Here is a 25895-nt window from a genome sequence, read left to right on the forward strand (position 1 = left end):
TGCGGCTTGGCACTGGATCATTTGTTGGCTGTCTGCTATGCCTGCCGCATGAAAAGCAAGGAGCAGTGGCACTGCTGCTTGTTCTTGTAGCCCTTCTGCATCCCCTGAACAATCTGCTTGTACATGTTGACATTTCTAAGGCTGGATTGGAGCTGTGCCTGCACAGCCTTTTCTTTCCACAGGCCCAGGAGAGCCAATATTTCCTGTCTTCTCCAGGCGGGAGTGTGTCTGGAGCATGCAGCTGGCGTGTTCAGCTGGGCAGTTGCACGTAACCATGGAGAGCTGTTAGGTGTGCTCGCCAAGCTGGGCAATCAGGAAAAGGAATTTCAAAAATTTGCAGGGCTTTAGAAGGGGGGCTTCTGGTCTCTGTAACCCCTGGCCAGAGGAATTAAAAATGGTGTCCAGAGAGGTCAGTTGTGGGACAGTTGCTGGAGGACAGTTAGGATTGAAATAAGTAATGCAGAGTCTGCATTCCCACCAACCTAAGTATATCAATCATGTCTGTACACCGATCAGGGAGGTGGTGTTACTATGTCGGCATAATGGGGAATTTACAGTGGTGGGAGAGCAATTTGAGCATAGACACATGCACAACTAGGTTGATGTAAGCTGCCTTGCGTCGACCTAACCATGTAGTGTAGACCAGGCCTCAGAAACTTTCCAGTGCTTTCTGAAAGGGAAGCTGATCCAGCTAGTCCTAGTTATATGGGCCCTCTCTGAAGTATTACGGTGTCATCTCCCACTGAGATACAAGTCCTATTCATGATAGAGCGCTGTAGGCACTTATACTGTGTCAGAAACATCTTTAAACAATGTTGATTTTTAGTATATAGTTTGCTGTGGTATTATATGAATCACTGATAGTCTCCACCAGAACTTTCAGTAGGAGAAACAGGAGTTGGAGATCCCACCTGGTGTGAATTGATTATTTTTTTTATTATTATTATTTTTTTTGTTAATTTGCTTTTTGTTTAATATTAGTTTCCCTTGTTTGAGAATGGAAACTCTAAATGCTTTAACTGACCATTCAGTGTTGTCTAGTTTTAATTTAACTTAAGGACCTCTATTCTTAGCAGAAATACTGTTGTGACACTTTACATTCATAATGGATGTTTTATCTAGGAGGATTCCAAATGCGGTACAACTCATCCCTAAAACATTACATACAATACTTCCCTCTCTTAAATGGATACACAATAGCTGGTGTAAGATAACACTACATTAGTTATTTTTTCCTGGAAGTGAAGAATAACTTGTTCATTTGTAACTGTTTAGGGCAGTTTGTCGAAGCAGAAACTAATGATCAGATTTGGAATTTGATCAAAAAGCCATTGGGATATAAGTAGTCAGACCTTTGATTTAATGTCACATTTTACAGCACTAATAGTTGTGAATTTCAACAGATACCTGTTCCCCTTATTGTAATAATGGAAGAACAACATTGTCGCAGTTGTGTTAACCTCTGGTTCTGACTATTTTCATTGATATGATGTAGGGATATTGATCTGTAGAGAATAAAATCTGGTATGCTGTATTTCAGGCTTTGATATTTACATCACTTTTCTTTTGAGGTACAGTGGGTTCAATGGGATTTGGAAAATTTTCCAGACACCTACTAACTGGATACTGAAGAAGGCCTTTTCTACACAGGAGAAATTTACCTGTCTAAGCACTAATTGTTCCCATCATTTCAAGTGTGCTTTTCATCCGAATAAAAAGCTCTTTAAATGATTCAGGGGAGCAACTATTGGTGGAAGTAACCCTGGAACTTGTAGAGGCAGATCTGAATTGTGGTTCAATCAGCTGACTCTCAGATTGAGTGCCACCATAGACACAGTTCCTGTTAGTCAGTGTAATCTTTAACAGCTCTCTCAGGTAGTGAACCTCCTTAGTTACACCAGCTAAGAGTCCTTTCTCTGTCCCTTTCAGCCAAGCCCCCTCCTGCCCCCTGTGTCTCTTCTCATGGTCTGTTCCTCAGGTCCACTGCCAGTGATGACACTGTGCTTTGCCTTCTGCCATACCCTTGCAAAGTGTCCCCTGCCCCTCAGCCGTGCCCCCAAATTTGAGCTCTGTGACTTCTTAGGGCTGGTCCACACTAACCCCCCAGTTCGAACTAAGATACGCAACTTCAGCTACGTGAATAAAGTAGCTGAAGTCGAAGTACCTTAGTTCGAACTACAAGGTACTTACCGCGGGTCCACACGCGGCAGGCAGGCTCCCCCGTCGACTCCGCGTACTCCTCTCGCGGAGCAGGAGTACCGGTGTCGACGGCGAGCACTTCCGGGATCGATTATCGCGTCTAGACAAGACGCGATAAATCAATCCCAGAAGATCGATTGCTTACCGCCGAACCCGGAGGTAAGTATAGACGTACCCTTAGATGGGGAACCTCTCGTGATTTGCCAGTTGTAAATCCCATTCTGAGGAACCACATATGGTAAATGATATTCCTAATGGTCTCTCAATTCTCCCTATTAAGCTAGGACGGACCCTGGCTGCAGAGATTTTTGTGTTGAGAAGTGGAGGCTTGTCATCTGGAGCTTTCATCAATGACATCTGTCAAAGATGACAGCCCGCATCTTAAATTGAGGGCAAGCCTGATGTATGCAAGGGCAAAATAAACCAACTAAGGTAATCAGTTGGGATGCATTCAGTCATTGTGCGTCACTTGGTGCAGTACAGTTATTTGAAGCAGAAACAGCTGAATGCTCTACTATAGACAAGGTCTGACAGTGACAGCAAAGTCTTCATCAAAGTTCAGGATCAATGTACTGGTGAGAAAACTAGCCTCCCTCACACCCAGCTGCATGGAAATGATGAGTGCAGAGATTGCTACCAAACTGCTGTTCCTGGACTTAACAGCTTCATCTTTTACATTAGTCTCTGGCTAACTGGTATTTGATAAACTTGAAATTCCTACCCTTTTCTAGCTACTAGAGGGGAGAAAGAGTTCTCGGTCTCTTTTCTATCCATCCAGAACCTCTTGGCTGCTATGAGGAAGAGGGTCCCTAAGACTTCACTCCTTCCCAGACCTTTCCCAAGCAGCAAATGAAACTGACAGGATTCTATACAGTTACGCTGAACCATATTGGAGCAATGCAACTGATAAATCCTAGTAATTCTCCTGGTGCTTGAGGAAGCTATGAGCAACAGCAGAAACAATGGAGATAACTGTCTGTGCACTCAGGAAGATATCACTTTAGATTCTATTCATATTCAGCAGGTGTCAGAGATCCTGCTGGGCACATGTTGCTGGCCACCCATTGGCCTGCTGTAAAGGAAATCCAAGCCTCTGTGTCCATGGATCACCAAGTGTTTTAACTTCCAGAGCCTTAATGATGTCTAGCCACTGCCCCAATCTCAGAGTCCATTGGCAAACCTGCACTCCAACAATTCCTTCTGAGAGCTGGAACCCACTGCCAGCTGCCTAGTCCCCTTGGGTTCAGTGGTAATCCTGTACCTAAACACAACCTCTCCCAGAACTCCACGCCAGAGGAGTGAAAGCTTCTGGTAACCGTTTCTCTCTGGATGCACACAGTGATTGTGATGCAGTTATTGCACTCGGGCACTTCGCCCAAGTCTAACACATTTTTTTACTCATGGGGCAATTCTGTGCACATGCAGAATTCAGGGCCCCTGCAGATTGTTTTTTCTCTGCAGAATATAGATTCTGCTGGAGAGGTGCTGCAGTTACACCTTTCCCCGACCAGGAGCTCCTGTTGGACCAGAAAAGAGGGCAGCTAGCTGGAGAGGCTGTGTTCCTCACAGCGGGGCCAGGAGAGGAAGCACCGGACTGACAGAGCAGGGCACATGGGGCTGCTTGGGGGGGGGGGGGGGGTGTCACAGACTGGGGTTCAGAAGGGCTAGTGGAGGGGACAGACTGGGATGTGGGCTCGGGAGCTAGTGGGGGGGGTTAGAGAGGGGGCTGCAGGGCCACACAGGGACAGAGGCAGATGTACCTAGCTGAATGGGAGAGATTAGGGGTCAGCCAAGGTCTGCATGGGGGAGACTCCCTAACAATCTCTCCTCCCCCCCCAAAATCCACCCTGTTCCATACTACTTCCAACCACCCTCCAGATTCCTTCCCTCTCCCTCAGCTCTTCCATTACCCCTGACTCCCCCAGGCCTTTTGCACCCCTTCTGAGGGGTGCAGGAAATATATTTCTGTACTGTATTTTAAATGAATTACTTAGAGCTCTGTACTAATATGCCTCGTAAGGAATCTGTTTGTTTGCCAAAAAAAAAAAATCCTGAGTCTTTCTTTTTGTCTGTATTGTTACAGACATACATGCTGACGGGTATCTTGAAATAAATTACCAAAAAACCTGAAACTGGGGTGATTATATTATTGTTTTGACAAAGAAAATATGCAGAATTTTAAAATATTGTGCACAGAATTTATAACTTTTTTGGTGCAGAATTCCCCCAGGAGTAATTTTTGCCGTTTATAGTTAATCATATGAAGCACGAGAGAGTATAGATTAAATAGAAAACAACAAACATCCTTAACACAGTGCGTCTTGCTAGCTCGCTCTTTTTTGGGGGGAACTATTGCTATCTAGGCAGGCAGGGAACGCTACAGGTCCTATCAGCAGTGGTGGATCCATATACATAGAGGCAGTCATGATTAAGGCTCTAATTTAGTCACGGAGGGTGGGCAGTCATGGAATCTGTGACTTCCAGTGGCCTCCGTGACTTCAGCCTACGGTGGTCGGGAGCTGCAGAGTCCCCCACCACTAGGGCAGGAAGCTGTGGGTATCCCTGCCACCTTTGCCAGGACCAACCCCAGAGCTCCCTGCTGCTGCGGGTGGTGCACAGCTCCAAGCTGCTGTGGAGGAACCCAAGCTCCTGGCCCCCACAGACAGCAGGAACACCCGGAGCTCTCAGCCCCTGTGAGCAGCGGGGGATGCCAGGAAGTGCAGGCTGCAGGGGTACCCCGCAGCCCCCAGCTGCTACAGGCAGCTCCTAGTCTCTGCAGTTGCCCCACTTGAAGTAGTGTGGGGATTCACAGATCCCCATTTTGTCAGGGATATTTTAAGTAAAAGTTAGGGACAGGTCACGGCTTCCATTAATGTTTCTATTTTGCCCGTGACCTGTCTGACTTCTATTAAAAATATCTGTGACAAAATCAGCCTTACTCATGATGCAGCAGTTTGCATAGTAAAGTTCGTAGTGTCATGTGGGGGAAAGGATATCCTCTCATAAGATGTTATGTATCTATTGTGCCCCTTAATAAAAACAGATTTTTAAAAATTAAATACAAAATGTGCTCTTCATTTTAGAATGGCCAGAGTTTCCTGGTGTTGGATGAACAAAGATTTGCAAAAGAGATTCTTCCTAAGTACTTCAAGCACAACAACATGGCGAGCTTTGTGAGACAGCTAAATATGTGTAAGTTTTTTAGCATAGCTATCTTTCTTAAAAACTATTTAAGAATATCCTACTTTTTTTTTTCCACCCAACCCTTAAAAATGGGCGGGGGGGGGGGGGGGGGAGGATTGCGGCAGTGAAGTTCTGAATTCTGTAGTGTTTTCTTTTCTTCATGGTTAAACTGTTTTTCAGATGGCTTCCGTAAAGTAGTCCACGTTGACTCTGGTATTGTCAAATTGGAACGGGATGGTCCTGTGGAGTTCCAGCACCCATACTTTAAGCAGGGCCGTGATGACTTGTTGGAGCATATTAAAAGGAAGGTGAGTGAAAGGTCATACAAAACACATGGAGCATTGACTGCTTTTAGCTAGTCTTGTGAACAGATGGGGTGGGCATGTCAGTAAGTCACAACTGGCTACTGTTGATACAGAGGCCTGTAGTCACAAAGGAATTTTGGATTTTACTTTTAAAGAGAAAATGAAATGAATTGCACTTCCAAGTAATCCCCCTTTTTTGTTTTTGTTTTTTTTGTTTTTTTGTTTTTTATATATATGTCATTCACGGTTTGTTTGTTTTTTTTATTTTTCCTTAACTATTATTCATTATAATAAATCAGCAGCCCACCGAAGGGGTGAGAAAATTACAAAACAAATTTATTCTTAATTTTTTATTAAACAGTTGTACTTTTTTTTTTTTTTTTTTTTTGTTCCAACTACAAATCGTACTAGTTTGATCTTGCATTCACTAATATAAATATATAGCACAGTTTACTTAACTTTTTAAAAAAACAACATGCAGCGCTTCCCCTGGGGAGAGGATAAGATGTTATGTATGTCACTTAATATGATACTGGATGGTGCTATGTAAGAACCTCTATAGAGTAGAATAGAACTGTGTGTTTATAAACCTTTGACTTTTTTTAAATACAAGTCAAGTATGATAAAAGGGAGAATACTGTAGATATATACTAGTTTTACAATTTTAATTTTCAGCATGCCCAGTGATGTAGAAATTATTAAAATATATATGATGACATTCCAGGATAAATAAAAGAGAATGATTTCTAGTGCCGGTTATTCAGCCTGTTTTATAAATACCAATTTCTTTTGAGTAGTAGGAGAGAAATAACATTTAGCATTCAGAATTTCATATTGCATCAGTGGGTTATTTTACTTTTAAAGGTTTCCTCTTCAAGACCTGAAGAAAATAAAATCCGTCAGGAAGACCTGTCTAAAATCATAAACAGTGCTCAGAAGGTACAAATTAAACACGAGACCATCGAATCCAGGCTGTCTGCCTTAAAGAGGTAAATATTACTTTGTGAGAGAACTGTTAACTTGCATTAGTATTCACAAATAGCACTAAGGGAAATGAATTTGATCTGTTTGAAGTTGCAAATATAGTAAGAAAGACATTGGTGTTTAAAGTTTACTCTTTGCATGTGTCATTGGGGCTTGATTGTGAGACTGCTGCAGTGTATAAAAGTTCTTTTTTGCAAAAAGATCAGATTTAATTTTAAATATTTCTCATGTTTGGGAAGGAGAGTTTAAATGGAAATAGAATTTTTACCGAAATAAAATGTACACAACTTATCAGCCATGTGAGTTGGTGGTTGAGCAGTTGTCTGAGAGTGGCAATTAAACAACTTGATAATTAGTTTTAAAATACTTAAGATGAATAATCAGACTTCAAAATAAAAGATTTGAAAATTAGTGTTATGAAGTTTTATATTGTAGGTAGTGATTCTGGTGCTCCAGTTTGGGAGACGGAACAAAATTTTTGTGGTACAGTCCTACCAGTTATTTGAACATGATTTTATTTAATTTTTTTATTTCACTCCCCCACTGTTAAATTCCTAGAAAGATGTGCTCTACTGATGATTTAAAAAAAAAAAAAAAAAAAAGTTTGACTCGGAACACCCTTCTGAAGTTTTTCTGAGACCCCTAGTATCATGCTAGAATTTGGATACTATGGTTTAAACAGTTGAGAAGTTTCAGCTACCCGTTTAGCAATAGTAAAGCTTTTCACTCTAAATAGACTAGTCATTGGTGCTTCTGTTAATTTCTACAGAGATTAAAATAGATTAGAACTACTAAACCCCTAGCAACCATGAGTGGGAATACTATAGTTCTTAATACCTGATATTTACACTCTAAAAATTATTGGCAAAAGTGATTTGGATAGCTCTGCTTGGAATTAAGAAAATAAGACTGGCTATACTGGGTCAGACGAATGGTCCATCTAACCCAGTATCCTGTCTTCGGACAGTGGCCAGTGCCAGATACTGCAGAGGGAATTAACGGGGCAATTATCAAGTGATCCATCCCCTGTCATCTAGAGTCCCAGCTTCTAGCAGTCTGAGGCTTGGGGACATCCAGAGTATGGGGTTGCATCCCTGACCATCTTTCCTGATAGCCATTAGTGGACCTGTCCTCCATGAACTTATCTAATTCTTTTTTGAACCCAGTTATGCTTTTGGCCTTCACAACATCCCCTGGCAACAAGTTCTACAGGTTGATTGTGCGTTGTGTGAAGAAGTTCTTCCTTATGTTTTATTTAAACCTGCCACCTATTAATGTCAGTGAGTGACACCTCTCTGGAGTGGCTCATCACTGAGAGTGACTATCTCAGGACAGACTGTCAGAAAACAAGGGCAGACGTTCCAAACTGGTGGTATGTTCTATAATTAGATTTCACCAATCTACAAATGTGCACTCCTGGATCACTATACCCGTCTTACCATGGAGTCACAGACAGTCCCCTTATGCTCTCCAGCCTTGCCACCCAGACAAACTGGACTTAGTGATAATAGTTACATAAACCAAAAATCACACCTCATCAGGTTACCCAATTACAAAGGATCAGTCACTTACCCCAAATCAGTTGGTATGTCAGATCTTGCACCAAAGACAATGCTGGCAGCCAATTCTATAGTAAACTAACTACAGGTATATTAGTTTTTTTTTTTTTGTTTTTTTTTTTTTTTTTAAGAATGAGTTATTGAGAGGTTAAAGCAGGTAAGATAGAATAACAGGTGAATCAAAGTTCATAAATCCAGAAAGATAGCAGAGATGTAGTTTTTTTTCCAGTTTCCCAAAAGTCTTTTCAGGGCTGCCCAGAATAATTCTGGGGATCTGTCGTCTTCAGTTATTCTACCCTGTTAGAATCCAAACAGTCCAGAGATAAAGGATCATTTCTTGAAATCAATTTTACAGCTGCTTTTTACAGATAACAATCTGACAAGGGCTTTTATTCACTCCATGGCCACTTAGTTTGAAATTAGCATTTCCTGTTACCATCCTTAAGTACTTCATTAGCATTTCACACGATCTCTTAGTAATTTAGTTAGTTATACAAACATTTGCATGTATGTAACAGCAAACAATAGGATATTTCACTAGCTCTTATTAATTGAACACCTGAATACATTTTCATATTAACACACACTTTAATCTAGGGTTAGCTAATTACTGGAGTATATATAATGTAAACGTAATTACAGGGATATATGCAATGTAATACTATAGCTCTTACATAGAGAATATATATATAGTGAAAACACTAACATTAGCATCTCTTTTGATCTCTGTTAGTTATTTAATAGTTAAAAAAATTAATCGCGATTAATCGCAGTTTTAATCACACTGTTAAACAGTAGAATACCAATTGAGATGTATTAAATACTTTTCTACATTTTCAAATATATGGATTTCAATTACAACACAGAATACAAAATGTACAGTGCTCATTTATATTTTTTATTACAAATATTTGTACTGTAAAAGATAAAAGAAATAGTATTTTTCAGTTCACCTCATACAAGTACTGTAGTATAATCTCTTTATCGTGAAAGTGCAATTTACATATGTTGATTTTTTTGTTTGTTACATAACTGCATTAAAAAACTCTGTTAAACTTTAGAGCCTACAAGTCCACTCAGTCCTACTTCTTGTTCAGCCAATCACTAAGAGAAACAAGTTTGTTTACGTTTACGGGAGATAATGCTGTCCTCTTCTTATTTACGTCACCTGAAAGTGATAACACAGGTATTCACATTCTACTTTTGTAGCTGGCATTGCAAGGTATTTACATGTCAGATAGGCTAAACATTTGTATACCTCTTCATGCTTTGGCCACCATTCCAGAGGACATGCTTCCATGCTGACGACGCTCGTTCAAAAAATAATGCATTAATTAAATCTATGACTGAACTCCTTGGGGGAGAATTGTATGTTTCCTGTTGTTTTACCCGCATTCTGCCATGTATTTCATGTTATAGCAGTCTCAGATGGTGACCCAGCACATGTTCTTCATTTTAAGAACACTTTCACTTCAGATTTGACAAAATGCAAAGAAGGTACCAATGTGAAATTTCTAAAGATCGCTACAGCACTCGACCCAAGGCTTAAGAATCTGAAGTGCCTTCCAAAATCTGAGAGGGACAAAGTCTTAAAAACTTAAAAGCGCAACACTCTGATGCGGAAACTACAGAACCCGCACCACCAAAAAGGAAACTCAACCTTCTGCTGCTGGCATTTGAGTCAGATGATGAAAATGAACATGCGTCGGTCTGCACTGCTTTGGATTGTTATCTAGCAGAACCTGTCATAAGCATGGACACACGTCCTCTGGAATCGTGGTTGAAGCATGAAGGGACATGTGAATCTTTATCTGGCACGTAAATAACTTGCTACACCCCCATTCTCACTTTCAGATGACATTGTAAACAAGAAGTGGGCAGCATTATTTCCTGCAAATGTAAACAAACTTGTTTGTCTGAGTGATTGGCTGTACAAGAACTAAGACTGAGGGGACCTTCTAGGCTCTAAAGTTTTACATTGTTTTATTTTTGAATGCAGTTATTTTTTGTACATAATTCTAATTTGTAAGTTTAACTTTCATGATAGAGATTGCACTACAGTACTTGTATTAGGTGAATTGAAAAATACTATTTTGTTTTACAATGCAAATATTTAAAAAAATAAATATAAAGTTAGCACTGTACACTTTGTATTCTGTGTTGTAATTGAAATAAAAATATTTGAAAATGTAGAAAATATCGAAAAATATTTAAATAAATGGTTTTCTATTGTTTAACAGTGCGATTGTTTGTTTTAGCTGGGAGCCGCAGGGACATGCAGAGCTGGGTAGAGAGCCCCTGCCAGCCCGCCAATGTCCCCTCCCCCATAACCAGTGGGGTTCCGGGCCAGCACCTGCGGGAGTCCCAGACAGTCTCTCTCCCCGCTCCCTCCCCCTGAGCACCCCCAGTCCCCAGCCCAAGTTTTAGTTAGGGGTACATAGTAAGTCATGGACAGGTCACAGGCTGTGAATGTAAAATTCCAGTCGGCAAACTGGCAATTTGAGATCGACAGCTGCTTATATTCATGTGGGCTCTTATTCCCTTTGACTGCTGTCTATGCCCCCAGAAACTCAGGGTACGTCTATACTTACCCGCTGGTTCGGCGGCAAGCAATCGATCTTCTGGGATCGATTTATCGCGTCTTGTCTAGACGCGATAAATCGATCCCGGAAGTGCTCGCCGTCGATGCTGGTAATCCTGCTCCGCGAGAGGAGTAGGCGGAGTCGACGGGGGAGCCTGCCTGCTGCGTGTGGACCCGCGGTAAGTACCTTTAAGTTCAAACTAAGATACTTTGACTTCAGCTACGTTATTCACGTAGCTGAAGTTGCGTATCTTAGTTCGAACTGGGGGCTTAGTGTGGACCAGCCCTCAGACTTCATACTTTTTTTTTTTTTTTTTTTAATCTTTTGAAGATATAATTAATTTGGAGAGATTACACTATAGAATAATAGCTGAAGGGAATGAAGGCACTCTGATAATTTGATGAGGGAGGATATCTGTTTTTGGTTCACTGGTAGTTCCAAAGAAATGAAATAAAGGGTTGAACGGAATCTGAAAATTCCCAGAAAAACTTTGGCAAATTGAAAAACTCAGCAAATTTTGTTTGGAGTTGAATAAAACATTGTGTTTGTCCTGAAATGGACCATTTGGTTTCCAGGCAGCTTTTAGCATAAAAACAAAGGAATAGAAGGGCTAGAATGACAGGAGGAAGGTGGTATTGCCTCTCATAACCTTTAGCTGTCAGTGGCTAGGGCACTCACCTAAGATTGGGAGACATGGGTTCATTTCCCCTTCAGCCTGATATGGAAAAGCAATTTGAAACCGGGTCTTGGGTATTGCAGGAGAGTGCTCTATCACTAGGCTATTGCATATTCTGGTGTGGATCTCTGTCTGTCCTGTTGAAGCTATTTCACAGTGTATAAATTCATTATTGGAACAGGGACATGTACGAGGTCTCCCGTCAATGTGAGTGCCCTGACCTCCAGGCTATAGAATACTCACTCTGTCTCTGGCCCGGTGATTGTTCAGGTATCTTATACAAAGTGGAACAGCTTTGACAAGAGAGTTGAGACATGCCCACTCCGTGTTGTCCAGTATCCCAGGGGTTAGGGCACTCTCCCTCTGGTCTTCCACACCGCAGTTCAAATTCCTAATCCACATCAGGCGGAAAGGGGAACTGAACTGGAGGGGTCTCCAATAGCCCAGACAAGTGCCCTAACTGCTAGGCTAAAATTTATAGGAGAGGCATCGGTGCCACGCATGCTTCTGGCTGAAATTATTTGGGTAATTTGCATCAGATTTGTGAATAGTTTCCTGTTGACCGAAATAGCATTTTCTGGCAAATTATTTTTTCAAATTTTGCCCAGCTCTAATCAGACCATTCCCATGGGCTGCTTTGGGTTCTGTGTAGGGTGACCAGATGTCCCGATTTTATAGGGACAGTCCCAACTTTTGGGTCTTTTTCTTATATATGCTCCTATTACCTCCCACCCTGTCCCGATTTTTCACACTTGCTGTGTGGTCACCCTAGTTCTGTGCTATGTAACTTTCTTCCAAGGCTATTGCCAATGGTACTTCATAGGAAGGATGTATAGCTTTGTGAAATGTCTTTGAGCCTGTATTACATTAATACAGTTTCACAAAAAATAAGGGCTTCTTAAGTTTGAGTTTAGCTTTCTAAATCACTTTTGTTGAAACAGGGAAAATGAATCTCTTTGGAGGGAAGTGGCAGAATTGAGAGCAAAACACTTGCAGCAGCAACAGGTTATTCGAAAGGTAAGACTTCATTTGTGGATTATACAGCTGCTTCTGTCTGATTAGATATATTTTATGTGCACATATGACTTATGTTGTCCTTACTCTGACTACCTCAGTACTATGCTATGTGAAATCTAGTTTTCTTCAAAATAGCCAGATCTTTTAATCTTTGTAAAATAAGCATTAACTCAGCATGTGGCAGTGTATAAAGACACGGAAGGATTACAGGGATGACATCATGTTTGCCTCTTTACTTTCCTAGGAAAACCCTCTCCAGGGCAACTCTAAATTGGCTTCCTTCCTTCCCTCCCTCCCCAGTTTTGGAGATGGCCTCCATTGGTAGAATCCCCAGCAGAATTCTGTGTGAATAACTTGCAGCATTTCAAGTGATTAAATTCTAAAATACATTTTAGGAACAAAGTAATGTTTTTGGTCACTTATTAGCTGATGTCAACACGGCATGGTTTGTTGATGCTGAAAATGAAATACAATTAAAAAGTTAATTTGAATTAAGCCATATAGTATGTAGTTAAAGATTTAAAAACATAGTTGTCAACTCAAAAAGCTACAATGGTGGACAGGATTTTCCAAGGTCTCAGGGAGTAGGGTTTTTGCTTTTGTAGAGGAAGATCAGTAGATTTGGTGGTTGGTAGAATATAGAAGCAAATAGTTTATTGAACTTTTATTTTAAAATATTAAATTATGAAATTAGTTTTAAAATACATTAATCCTTTTATCGAAGTATTTTGTTTGACTATTTTTACAGCATATCAGTTGCCTAACTGTAGTCTGTAACCTATCCATTTTAATCAGCTTCTGTACCAGATGACTGTAGGATAGCTAATGTGATGCCAATTTTTTAAAAGGGCTCCAGAGGTGATCCTGGCAATTACAGGCCTGTAAACCTGACTTCAGTACCGGGCTAACTGGTAGAAACTATAATAAAGAACAATATTGTCAGACATATAGACGAACATAATTTTGTTGAGGAAGAGTCAACATGATTTTTAGTAAAGGGAAATCATGCCTCACCAATCTTCTAGAATTCTTTGAGGGGGTCAACAAGCATGTGGACCAAGGGGATCCAGTGGATATAGTGTACTTAGATTTTCAGAAAGCATTTGACAAGGTCCCTCAACAAAGGCTCTTACGCAAAGTAAGCTGCCACAGGATAAGAGGGACAGTTCTCTCATGGATTGGTAACTGGTTAAAAGATAGGAAACAAAGGGTAGGTATAAATGGTCAGTTTTCAGAATGGAGAGGGGCAAATAGTGGTGTCCCCCAAGGGTCTGTTCTGGGACCACTCCTGTTCAACATATTCATAAATGATCTGGAAAAGGGGGTAAACAGTGAGGTGGCAAAATTTGCAGATGATACAAAATTACTAAAGATAGTTAAGACCCAGGCAGACTGCGAAGAGCTACAAAAGGATCTCCCAAAACTGGGTGACTGGGCAACAAAATGGCAGATGAAATTTCATGTCGATAAATGCAAAGTAATGCACATTGGAAAGCATTAATGTTTAAACTAAACATTTAAAATGATGGGGTCTAAATTAGCTGTTCCCACTCAAGAATGATCTTGGAGTTATTGTGGATAGTTCTCTGAAAACATTCACTCAATGTGCAGCAGCAGTCAAAGAAGTGAACAGAATGCTGGGAATAATTAAGAAAGGGATAGATAATAGGACAGAAAATATCATCATGTTGCCTGTATATAAATCCATGGTATGCCCACATCTTGACTACTGTTCAGATGTGGTCGCCCCATCTCAAAAAAAAGATATATTGGAACTGGAAAAGGTTCAGAAAAGGGCAACAAAAATGATTAGGGGTATGGAACGGCTTCTGTATGAGGAGAGATTAATAAGACTGGGACTTTTCAGGTTGGAAAAGAGACAGCTAAGGGGAGATATGATTGTTTATAAAATCATGACAGTTGTAGAGAAAGTAGATAAGGAAGTGTGGTTTACTACTACTTATAATGCAAGAACTAGGGGTCACCAAAATAAATTAATAGGCATTAGGTTTAAAACAAATAAAAGGAAGTATTTCTTCACACAATGCACAGTCAACCTGTGGAACTCCTTGCCAGAAGATGTTGTGAAGGCCAAGACCATAACAGGGTTAAAAAAAGAACAAGATAAGTTCATGGAGGATAGGTCCATCAATGGCTATTAGCTAGGATGGGCAGGAATGGTGTTCCTAGCCTTTGTTTGCCGGAAGCTGGGAATGGGCAGCGGGGGATGGATCACTTGATTACCTGTTCTGTTCATTCCCACTGGGGCACCTGGCTTTGGCCACTGTTGGAAGACCGGATACTGGACTAAATGGACCTTTAGTCTGACCCAGTAGGGCCATTCTTATGTTCTTATAGTTTTGCTTCTTAAGAACATATTTTGTAAATAGCAAATTTTAAAAGTTTCTTAAAGAGCAGAAAATGGAGCAAATTTGGGCTGTGTGTTTTTTGTTTTTTTTGTACCACATGTTTCTGTGGGAGTAGTAAAATATTGGAGCATTTGAGAGAACATTCACTTTTTTACTCTTTCCCATGTGGCATCTGGATCTCTTGGTTTTTGGACTTGACAGTGAATTGTGTTCATTTTTGTTACAGAAAACTTCTCTCTTCTGAAGATATTTCTTCGACAACCTCCAGTTCACAAATTTCATGTGAAACTACCTTGTAAAATAACTTGAAATCCAGAGATCACATTTTTGCCATGTTGTACCTATAGAGCATTTACTCGGGGGTGGTTCCGTAAGATACTCACTTTCCTGTTGTTGGTGGGGATCTCTTTTATACAACACTGATCATTCCTGTGAACTTGTGAAATTGTTTGTGGAAGATTTAGATTAAATCTCAGGAAAAAATTCCGAACAGTAAGACAATGAAATAGACTGCCTAGGGAGGTTGTGGAAGCTCCTTCACTGGAGGTTTTCAAAAGGAGGCTCGATAGCCATCTGTCTTGGATGGTTTAGGCACAAATCCTGCATCTTGGCAGGGGGTTAGGCTAGGTGACCTTTGCAGTCCCTCCTAAGTCTGTGATTCTAAGTACGGTAAACTTTGTAGTTTGTACTGCTGTGGGCTACCATTGTTTTTTGTTTTGTTTTTGTTTTTTGACAAAACCTGGCATGGTAGTGTTTACTTATCTTCCTTTTCTTGTAGATTGTACAGTTCATTGTTACTCTGGTGCAGAATAACCAGCTAGTGAGTCTAAAACGCAAACGGTAAGTACAATATTGGTGTGGGGGGGGGGGGGAATGTTGTAAATGTTAACCAGCTAATACAGGTTTCTTTTGCTGGGCTGTTTTTCTCTTTAGAAACATTATTCATGCTTTAGTAGTGTTCATGCAACTGACTTTCTCTCCCCCACCCCCCTTTGATTTAGGCCACTACTTCTGAATACCAATGGACCTCCAAAGTCCACTATGTTTCAGCAGATCGTCAAAGAATCAGCTGACAAAAACCATCATGTAAGTTCATTTTGAAGTGGACATTATTTGTTCATGTGGCAACTGGAGGGATGGAAAAAGGTAAACAAGTATTAACAGGAGTGCCCTATAGTGGCTGTAGTTGTGCTGTATTTATCAGCTAAAAGTGAGGCAAAAGAGGGGGAGAAGAGTGTTTTGAAGTGAATAGCAGCTGCATGCCAATGAACTACTTTACTGGCAGATTAGGATTGGTAGTTAAACTGTTTCCATTGTAATGTGTGTATAAATTTCAGCTCCTGTTGTGACACTGTTCTTGTTGATTTTACAGTGCTGATATATTTTTGTATCACTCTCCAAGGTTTTTGGCTTATTTTGTTTTACACTGTCTGATGCTTGGTTGGATTATAACTGTTATAATCATCTTTAACTACTTTCCCAAAATAAATTCATCACTCAGCAAAATGTACAGCTATATGCCTAATTGTTTAAATGTTCTGTTACAAAATTATTTATGCCAAATAATTAAAATATGAATAAAAAAATCTGTGTGGAAAAAGTGTCTTGTGTCTTAAGGGTTTTCCTAGGATATCTAGAACTTTTTTTAAAAATTAGGTATTCAGTTAGGGCTCTTAATTGAAGTGTTGTATTTGGGTCTGATTTTTAGTTTGGAAATTTTGTTCTTTTTCTTTATAGTAGTTGTGCTTTTATAATTCTCAGGTACCAGTCAGCAGAACTGAGGGACTGGAGCAGAGGGAGCAGATTTCAGATGACATAATTATTTATGATGTCACTGATGATATTGGTGAGGAAGAAAATACTATGGGTGAAGAAGAAAGTGCTCCCATTACTCCAGAAACAAATGAGGATGCTACGTCAGACTCTTCCAAGTAAGAAATGTTTGTATGAGTGCAGAAGGCACTCAGCAGTTCAGTATAGACAGGGAGATCCTAACCTTAAAATCTAATTCAGATCTACACAATACAGTTGAGATATATCTTGTATAATTCCATTTCAGTAAAGGAAGCAAGTTACTGAAAGTTACTATACATATGCAAATCCTTTGCACTCCAGGCCTCTGCACTGGCTTCACAGGACAATTTGGCAGTTGTAGCTTAGTGTGGCTAGGATGAGAATTCAGCTAAAATAAAATATTTTAAAAATGAAGGATCACTGGGGCATATACTACTTTTCTAGAAGTGCCATCTGTACGCTATTCTCATTTCTTGGTCTTTACTTCCTTAGCACAAGCTTGGAACCCCCCTAGTTTAATGTGGTTTTTTTTTATGCTGTTGAGGGTAGCTGTCCTGCTATCTCTGCCAAGTGTAAAGGTTGCCCTCTGAACATTTCAGGCATTTTTTGCTGACTGCAAGCCACCACCATCATTGATTTCTTTTGGAGACTGGAAGTCCTCCAGCCTTCTCAGTTCTATAGTTCAAGAGGAGTCTTGTGTACATTCCCCCCATTTTACTCCTTAATTCTGTGCTACATACGTTACCTGTTGTCCACACCTATCTTTATAGTACACTCTCAGGTACAAGCAGGTGATCATCCCAGTCCTTCTGGCTCAAGGATTGTCTCCCAATGTAACCCTTGGTTTACACTGCATAATAGTGTATATTTTATGCTTTATGGATTTGAAATCCAGATTTTGTTGTCTGAGACTTAAACCACTGATTTGGTTTTGGCAAATTGATGCTTACTCCTCCCCTCACCCCCCCCCCCACAGAAAAATGACATTAAGTGGGAGTATACATCAGTAATTTAAGGGTTTAAACTACAACAATAAGATTTTTTTTATATATATATTTAAAAAGAGCATTAGAAATTCAGTAAGTTTAGAGTGAAGATTAGTCTTTAAAAAAATATCCATTTAAAAATGTGGCATTTCCTTAATACTTTAAACACTTGTGAAAGTTGTGTTTTCTCCCTGGCATCATGGAGGGAAATGATGCTTCATTGTCTGTGACCTGCTGCATAATAATGAGTTGTAGGTACTAGAAGGACATTGTGAGAATTGTGGGGCAGGGTTTTTTTCATTTCTGGGATCCTTTGCATAGGGCCAGGGGAGCATCAGAATGCAGTAAAAGGGGAGAAGAGTACACTTCCCAGGATCCTATTAGCCCTTGCATCTGTGAGACTTAAATGCTTAAACTGCCAAATGAGCCTAATTAAGCTCATAAGCCATGACAAGATTGGCTTTTCTTCACCAGCCCCTTCAGTTCCCATTCTTAGTACCCACCTTCTCTCATAACCACCTACTGGTGTTCCTCTCAGTGTTTTTTTTGTTTTGTTTTTTCTCCTGGTCCTATAAAACTTAATCCTCCAGAATCAGAAAATAGTAGCAAACAGGCATGACTCAAAATAAAACTGGCTTTGTCTAGCCTGATACCTTCAGCCTTTCTAGTTCCAGTCCATAAGAATTAAGATTCCATAATGATTTTGAAGTATTTAATCCCTGGAAAATGCCCTATAACTGTCCCCTAACAAGCTTCATCTGAATGTGAAGCTTGGAATTGTCCTTCTAATCTACTTTGCTGAGAAAGTTGTATTAAAATGTAAGAGAACAGGGAAACTTTAAAACCAAGTATTTTTGATTAAAGATGGTTGTTAGCGTCTTAATCTTCATTTTTCCAATTTCTTGAGATTCTTTTTACTGTATTTTAAACATGTTTTTGTTACTGCCATCAAAATTTGAGGAGATGGTGAGAGGCTAAAATGGGGCTTAAAATGGAAATCTAGACTCCCTTAACTAAAGAGTTAGCCACTATTTACATATTCAAAGTGCTTTGCAGCTATTGAATCCTTACAGCAGGACTTTGAAGGAGGTAGTTGTTGCCTCTTCAGAGTTTAACCCGTTTGTCTGTTTTATGTATTGCAGCTGTAGTCATTCTCCTGATATTGTAATTGTAGAAGATGATAATGAGGATGACAACATCCCTGTAATTCAAGGGGATAAAAATATCGAACCAATCACTGTCCCAGCCAGTGATCCCCTCAGTCCTGTCAGTGACAGTGCAAGCCCCCTCATGTCTAGTGCTGTTCAACTGAACAACCAGTCAACTCTAACTGCAGAAGACCCTGTCTCAATGATGGATTCCATACTCAGTGAGAATGGAGTAATTTCACAGAACATCAACCTTCTTGGAAAGTGAGTAGCTTTGATGCTTTTAAAACAGTTGACTAAATTAAAGTTGATACCTTCATATCAACTGCCTCTTTAACTGTTTTCACTGAAAGACTCTTAGAGGCCCTGCAATGGATTGTTCAAAGATTGAGTTTGTGCTCTTTTGCTGCTTTATGGTATATAAATAGTGTTCCACATTTTCAGGTTTGTGTTTTTTTGTTGTTGTTTTTTTAAAAACACTCCAGGAATTTTTGGGTGTTTATTTTCCAAACATTAAAACAGAGATGAAATTGTTTTTTTAAAAACAATAACAAAAAAATCTGGGGAAAGGGGAAAAACAAAAAAACCTTTCATAATATGCACATTTTACTACAGTATAACTGAAACTTTTTTTTATGTACAAAGATGCTTTTTGCTTTCCTCAGAACTAGTAGTTTTTCCAGAAATCCTGGTTTAGGTATGCTCACATAATTTTCTTCGAAGTATCCTCACTCATGTGGAGCCTCTTCCTGTCTTGGAGGTAGGCCAACTTTGCAAATGAGCACTCTTCATCAATATATCCAGGGGGCACACTCAAAGCTCACCGTTCCACTTTGCTGAAGTTGGGAAGTGTCTTGATGACTTTTTTCCAAAAAGCCAGTACATCCAGTTTCACACTGTCAGGGTTAGGCATATTTATGTCAGTAGTAAAGTCCCCTTTCAGATTTGAAATGTCATCTTTAGTAGCAAATGGCTGGAACACTCTGGCATAATGATCGTAGTCTATTGCAAAATTAACCTTGAGAAAGGGGTGCAACACCTGTATGACATTCCAAAAAGAATCTTTGGCACCAAACACTTCGGGGTTCAAATTATGGGCCATGGTCGTCTCCCAGTTCTCGCTGAGCACTGTGAAGGCTTTGAACTTTTTTTATTTTTCTCGTGTTCCAGAATCAGAAGGATTTCCAGAAACAGCAGGGTTTTCTCACCGTATGTTTCTCCTGCAGGTTTTGTGCTCAATTCAGATGAGATTTTCATCGTCAGGATCTAGTAAACATCTGTATTAGCAAACATGTTGGCAGTAGTTGCAGAAAACTCCAGTATTTTCTGAGTGTCCCACAGTGATTCCAAGTTTTCAACAACAAACATTGCCTGGGTGCACAGAATCTGGTGGTCATTTTGGTTGTCAGTTTTTTCAGTGTCTGCTTTAGAACCAACAAACTCAGGATGATCTAGAGACACATTAGCACAGTCCACACGTTATTTACATGACAAGCAGCGAAGTACAAGCTCATCCACCGATGTGGCACAGCAGGGGTAGGTAATCGGCAGTCAGCTCTGCACTCATTTCGCACTATGTAAAGCAAAGTCTTCAGCTTGTTCGCATTTTTGAAAATGGCCCCAAATCCAGTGATCTAAGATTTCACGTCTTCCATTTCTTCAGTAGCAGTAGCTGCTGACAGAACAATGGTAGTCAGATGAGCAGGACAGGCAATACGTAGCAGCTCCGGTTTCCGATTGAGTTTAATCTCCCATGCATATTTAGCCATGTTGGAAGCAGAATCTGTTTATTGTGGCCACATTTTCCCACATTTGTTGGTACATTTCAAACATGTCAGTGAAATAAAAAAAACAAAAACAAAAGGCCAAGAATTGGATAGGCCAAAGCATCAGAAGACTTGTCAAAAATCAATCTAGACACCACGTTTCCATCAATTCATTCCATGTGTTTATACACTAAAGCATTGTCATTTTTCTTTTAGATACTTACGAGTGAGGTTGTCTGCATTAGGAAGGGTTTTTGCTTCTGTACAGTATTGTCACATAGTCACCAGCAGGCCCCTCTGCAATTAACAGCGGTTGTCCAGTGAAACAAAGAGCATGCACAAATTCATTGACATAATTGTGCTGTCTCTTCTCTTTCATGGAAGCCTTGGTGAAAGCTCCTGATATTGTCTGTTTATCTGGAAGCTCACTTTCTTTAAGCTTCTTGTCGTTCGCTTTCAACATGCTCCTTTATTCTGTCAGCATGAGCCCTGACCTCAGTACTGTAGTCCTTGCAGCACAATGCATCCTCTTCCCTTCCATCTTTACTCTTCTTGAAAATTTCTAAGCACTGATTTTCTTGTTGATATTCAGGCATATATTTTTGTTTTTACCCTATGTTTACCTTTTTCACCTTCTCTTTATCTGTGGAGGATAGATTGTTTAAACTAAACAGATGCAAAGAAATAGGCAGGCAACATCTTAGCACAATATTAATATTAATATTAATTAATTAATATATTAATATATAATTAATTATAATATTAATATTAATATATTACACTCAGGGTCAGAGTTTGTAGCAGCCCAGGCCCTCTAGGCCAGGGGAAAAAGGGGAGTCTGCCACCCAAGGAGTGGGTGGCAGGGGGGACGCAGGCCCTCCCACTCCACTGCATCCCAGCCCGGGGCCCTAGCAGCGGCGGAAACTCGCTGCTGTCAGTGGGGATCCTGGCCGCAACACACTGACATCGGCTCTGGCAGTGCAGCAGCCAGACTGGGGTCGGCTGCCCCCGGGCTACTTCCACACTTCCCCTTGTATGGTACCTGGGCCGTCCTACTGTCCTCGGTGCTCTCCACCAGCATCGGCTCCTCTGGGTAGGTGGCGAAGGGCAGGCTCGGTTCCTCCTCGGGGTAGCAGGGAAGGGGCAGGCTCGGCTCCTCCTCGGGGTAGCTGGCACGGGGCAGGCTCGGCTCCTCCTCGGGGTAGCTGGCACGGGGCAGGCTCGGCTCCTCCTTGGGGTACCGGGCGAGAGGTAGGCTCGGCAGGCCTGGTAAGTCAGCAGGCCGGTCGCGGCCTGCGGCTGTCTCCCAAGCGGGAGCTCGGCCAAGGACGTCTGCTCTCTCCGCCGGCGTGGGCTCCACTGAGCTCTGCAGGCAGGCTTTTATACTTCCGGGTCGGTGCCGTGACCTCTGAGGGGCGGGCGCCGAACCCGGTGTCTCCGCCCACGTTGGTATTAGGGGAGGTTCGGCCCTCAGCGGGGCTGTGGGGTATCCCACCGCCTCGCTACAGTATCTTTATAACAGACTTTCATGGGGTACCCTGCACCTCACTTGATTTTTTTCACCTTGTCAGTAGAAGTGTTGCGGCTATTTCAGAACACAAAATCCTCCTTTTTTTTTTTTTTTTTTTTTTTTTTTTTTTTCTCCCTATCTTCCAGAGTTGAGCTATTGGATTATCTTGACAGTATTGATTGCAGTTTAGAGGACTTCCAAGCCATGCTGTCAGGACGACAGTTCAGCATAGACCCAGATCTTCTGGTTGATGTATGTATTTCTAGCAACTTCCTCTGTTTTTTATTTTGTAATGAACAAGATCATTGAGGATGCAAATACACATTTCTCAAGAGGATATCTTAAAGCTTAATTTAAAATTTTAATTCAAAAAGTTCATGCACCTTTTTATAAAGCCTGCACAATTATAAAATTTAAAATCGGAAGACTCAAACATTTCTAGAGTTATAATTTAGTCTTATTGCTCATCCTGTATATTGCATACTAAAAATGTTAACACACAGCCTTTATAACAAGGAAACAGCTATGCAAAGGTTCTGTCTTCAAAATAGCAGAATTAGTATTACTGTAGAAATCTCTTGTATTTCCTGATGCTTATTACTTTAGCTGTGCCACATGGACAAATGTGGCAGTTAATTTTGTTCCCTTTATATATAAAAAAAACAAAAAAAGGGGGGTGGGGTTGGAAGGAAGCACAAAGAGTAGTGCATGCTTCAGTACTGGTGTAATGCTTCAAATGCCCCTGAAGTGCTCGCTCTTTTAACTGCTACACCAATTTATGTATGTTTAGTAGAACTACTGGTGCTGTTGACTAGAACTGCATGTGTACTTCCATGAAGTTGGCCAAAAGTGGATAAGGGAACCAAAGATTGGCTTCAGGCCTGATCCATGAGGTAGATTTTCTAGCACAGTGGTTTTCAAAGTTTGGGTCGCAACCCAGTACTGGGTCGTGGAATGCAAGGCACTGGATCACCTTGCTCAGCACCCAGGGACCCTGGCAGCCGGCCAGTAAAAACTAGTAGTCCCTACCTGTTCTGACACCACACTGCACCCCAGAAGCAGCCAGCAGCAGGTCCGGGTCGTAGGCGGGGCCACAGAGCTTCATGCGCTGCCCTTGCCCTGAGCACTGGCTCCGGCCAATGGGAGCTGGGGGGGCAGTGTTTGCGGGCAAGAGCTGCGTGGAGCCACTTGTGTGCCTCCGTCTAAGAGCCAGACCTGCTGGCTGCTTCTGGGGCGCAGCGCGGTCCGCGGTGCCAGGACAGGCGGGAAGCCTGCCACTGCATGCTGGCTGCGCCGCTGACCGGGAGCCGCCGGAGGTAAGCCCTTGGCCCAATCCCCAGCCCCAGCCCTGAGCATGCCCTTTCCTGCACCCAAACCGCCTCATCCCTGGACCCACCCCCAGAGCTCGCAGCCCAGAGCCCTGACCCCCTCCCGCATCCCAACCTCCTGCCCCAGCCCTCATCCCCAGCTCCGTTGGGTCGTGGGCATCAACAATTTTCTTCAACTGGGTTGCCAGAAAAAAAGCTTGAAAAAAATCACTGTTCTAGGACCCGCTTCGTAAATGGGGAAGCAGGGACTCTGAGTCTTTATCAGGCTCCCAAGGCTCAAGGGCCAAGTGTATTCTGGGCCACAAAATTTTGAACTGAGTATGTATTCTAATGGTTCCAAATTGTGCCTGAAAATGACACACTTGGAGAGGAGGAAACAGAAGGGAATAAGGGGACTGGAGATCCAGTTTTAGTGGCTGGTGCCCGCCCGTATATATTGAAAAGTGTGCTGTTCAGGGAAAAACCTATGCATGCCCAGGCAGATGTTGTACAATTGTGAATTCTATGTTAGTGTTCATAGGTTTAATTTCCAAATGAAAAGTTTCAAAGTTAAGCAGCGGGGGAGAGAAGAGTGGAATTTTTTTGCCACATTTATAATTCAAATGAATGAGGTGACTGTAGTTTCAGTCCACCGGTCCTTAGTTCTCTTACCTATTATTCCTTTGTATCATTCCTCTCTCTTAACTGGTCAACTGTGTGGCAGTTCACACTTTTCTGAATCTGGTGTTTCTGAAGGAGACTAACATACAGCAATGTTCTGAGCTAGACATGGTACAGATGTTGCCGTGGTGTGGGCGTTACCAGTGCCCTGCGGTCTCAAAACGTAGCAGGTCTACTCCACAATTAGGCTTTTCCTTAGCAAACGTTTTGCACAAAATGGCAAACTTTTAAAAGGGGACCCAATCCTGCTCAGATCCTATAATATAAACAATTAATAAAGTATAGTAAAATATTTACACCCATATATTTAGTGACCTATACTTAGTATATACCAACATTTGGAATTTTAAAACTGTGTTTTGTCTTGTTCAGCTTTTTACAAGCTCCGTGCAGATGAATCCCACAGATCATATCAGTAATACAAAAGTAAGTTCCAAAGCCCACAGTAGCGAGAAATACAAATACAGGGTATGGCTACACTTGCAGCTGTACAGCGCTGTGAGTTAAACCCGCCTTTGTACAGCTGAGTAGGGAAAGCGCTGCAGTCTGTCCGCACTGGCGTGGCCACATTTGCAGCTGCATTGGGAGCGGTGCATTATGGGCAACTATCCGAGCATTCATGTGGCTGCAACGTGCTTTTCAAAAGGGGGGGGGTGGAGTGTGACAGGGAGTGTGGGGGGAGAGTGGGTTTTGGGGTGCTGAGTGTGTCAGCACGCTGCCTTGCAAGTTCTGACCCCCCTGCACTCCCTGCTTCTCATTCACTCACTCAAAGCAAACAGCAAAATGTTTGCTTTTTCTCTCTGTATGGAGCTTTGAAACGGCACTTCCGCATTCCTGGAGCCGATCACAACAATGAAAAGAGTGGCCACTTGATAAGGGGATTATCACAGCGCAGCAAGTTAACTCCTCATTCACACTGACGCCCGGGAGTTGTAGCCACTACACTGCATCTCTCATTCCTCTCCTGGAGGTGGAGTACCTGCAGCGCTGTAGCCAGGGAGAGAGAGCGCTGTACGTGCCTTGCCAGTGTGTACGGGGAGTGAGGTACAGCGCTGTGGGTGGCTTTATTCGCTGTAACTCACAAGTGTAGCCAAGGCCACAGTTGGAGGTTGGTGAACAACTTGTCCTATAGCTGTGCCCATTACTGAAGTGACAAAGCATTTTCATATTTTCTTAATGAAACCTCTAATATGGATGCAAAAACTACAGTTGAACTTATTCCTATTCTGCTTTGGAAGGGAATAACAGCACAAATTGGGGGGAGGGGTGGGTGGGTAAAAGTTTTATACCATGCTTATCACCATGGTATCTAGGGGAAACAGCAAACATTTTTAAAGATGAGGAAAGTGAAACTAGCGCCTATAGCAGAACCAAGAAGAGAAGCTAATGCTCCTCCGATTTGAGGTCTAACTGTAGAACAGTAATCCTCCATAAATGTTAATCTGTCTCAGTTCCTACTTGGATGTACCACTGTTTCACTTCGTTATTTTCTAGACCGGCATCCATTAAGCCACATGAATAGTTGCCATACAGTTGTAACATCATCTTTTTACAGGCTAGTGCAGGCTATTTTAATAGTTAGTTAGACTTTGTCAAGATTCGTCAGTTGTTACCTTTTTGTTACTTATGCAGACTGGGTTTTTTAAAGCCTATTTCAGATTAAGTTTTGACTTCAATTTCTTTTTTCATTTGGAGACAAAAGGAATAGAAACTACAAAGAGTAATGGACCTCAGCCTGCTTCACAGGACACACAGAGTTCTAAGCCCAAATCAGGTTAGTACAGCGAATGACATGGCTTTCTTTGCAGGAAGAGCTTCATAGTTGTTCA

General features: G+C 41.5%; 1 protein-coding gene across 1 annotated transcript in view; it reads left to right on the forward strand.

Annotated features, from left to right (window-relative positions):
* Positions 1-25895, forward strand: part of HSF2 (heat shock transcription factor 2) — a 38855-nt gene that overhangs the window by 11607 nt on the left and 1353 nt on the right. The window contains exons 2-12 of the mRNA XM_065400589.1: positions 5283-5391; positions 5563-5690; positions 6552-6676; positions 12430-12505; positions 15653-15714; positions 15876-15960; positions 16636-16805; positions 18797-19066; positions 22225-22330; positions 24439-24492; positions 25762-25840. Of these exons, the coding sequence (XP_065256661.1) occupies positions 5283-5391; positions 5563-5690; positions 6552-6676; positions 12430-12505; positions 15653-15714; positions 15876-15960; positions 16636-16805; positions 18797-19066; positions 22225-22330; positions 24439-24492; positions 25762-25840 (1264 nt within the window). The remainder of the gene's footprint in view (positions 1-5282; positions 5392-5562; positions 5691-6551; positions 6677-12429; positions 12506-15652; positions 15715-15875; positions 15961-16635; positions 16806-18796; positions 19067-22224; positions 22331-24438; positions 24493-25761; positions 25841-25895) is intronic.

Source organism: Emys orbicularis, chromosome 3 (genome assembly GCF_028017835.1).
Source record: "Emys orbicularis isolate rEmyOrb1 chromosome 3, rEmyOrb1.hap1, whole genome shotgun sequence".
Lineage (NCBI taxonomy): Eukaryota > Metazoa > Chordata > Testudines > Emydidae > Emys > Emys orbicularis.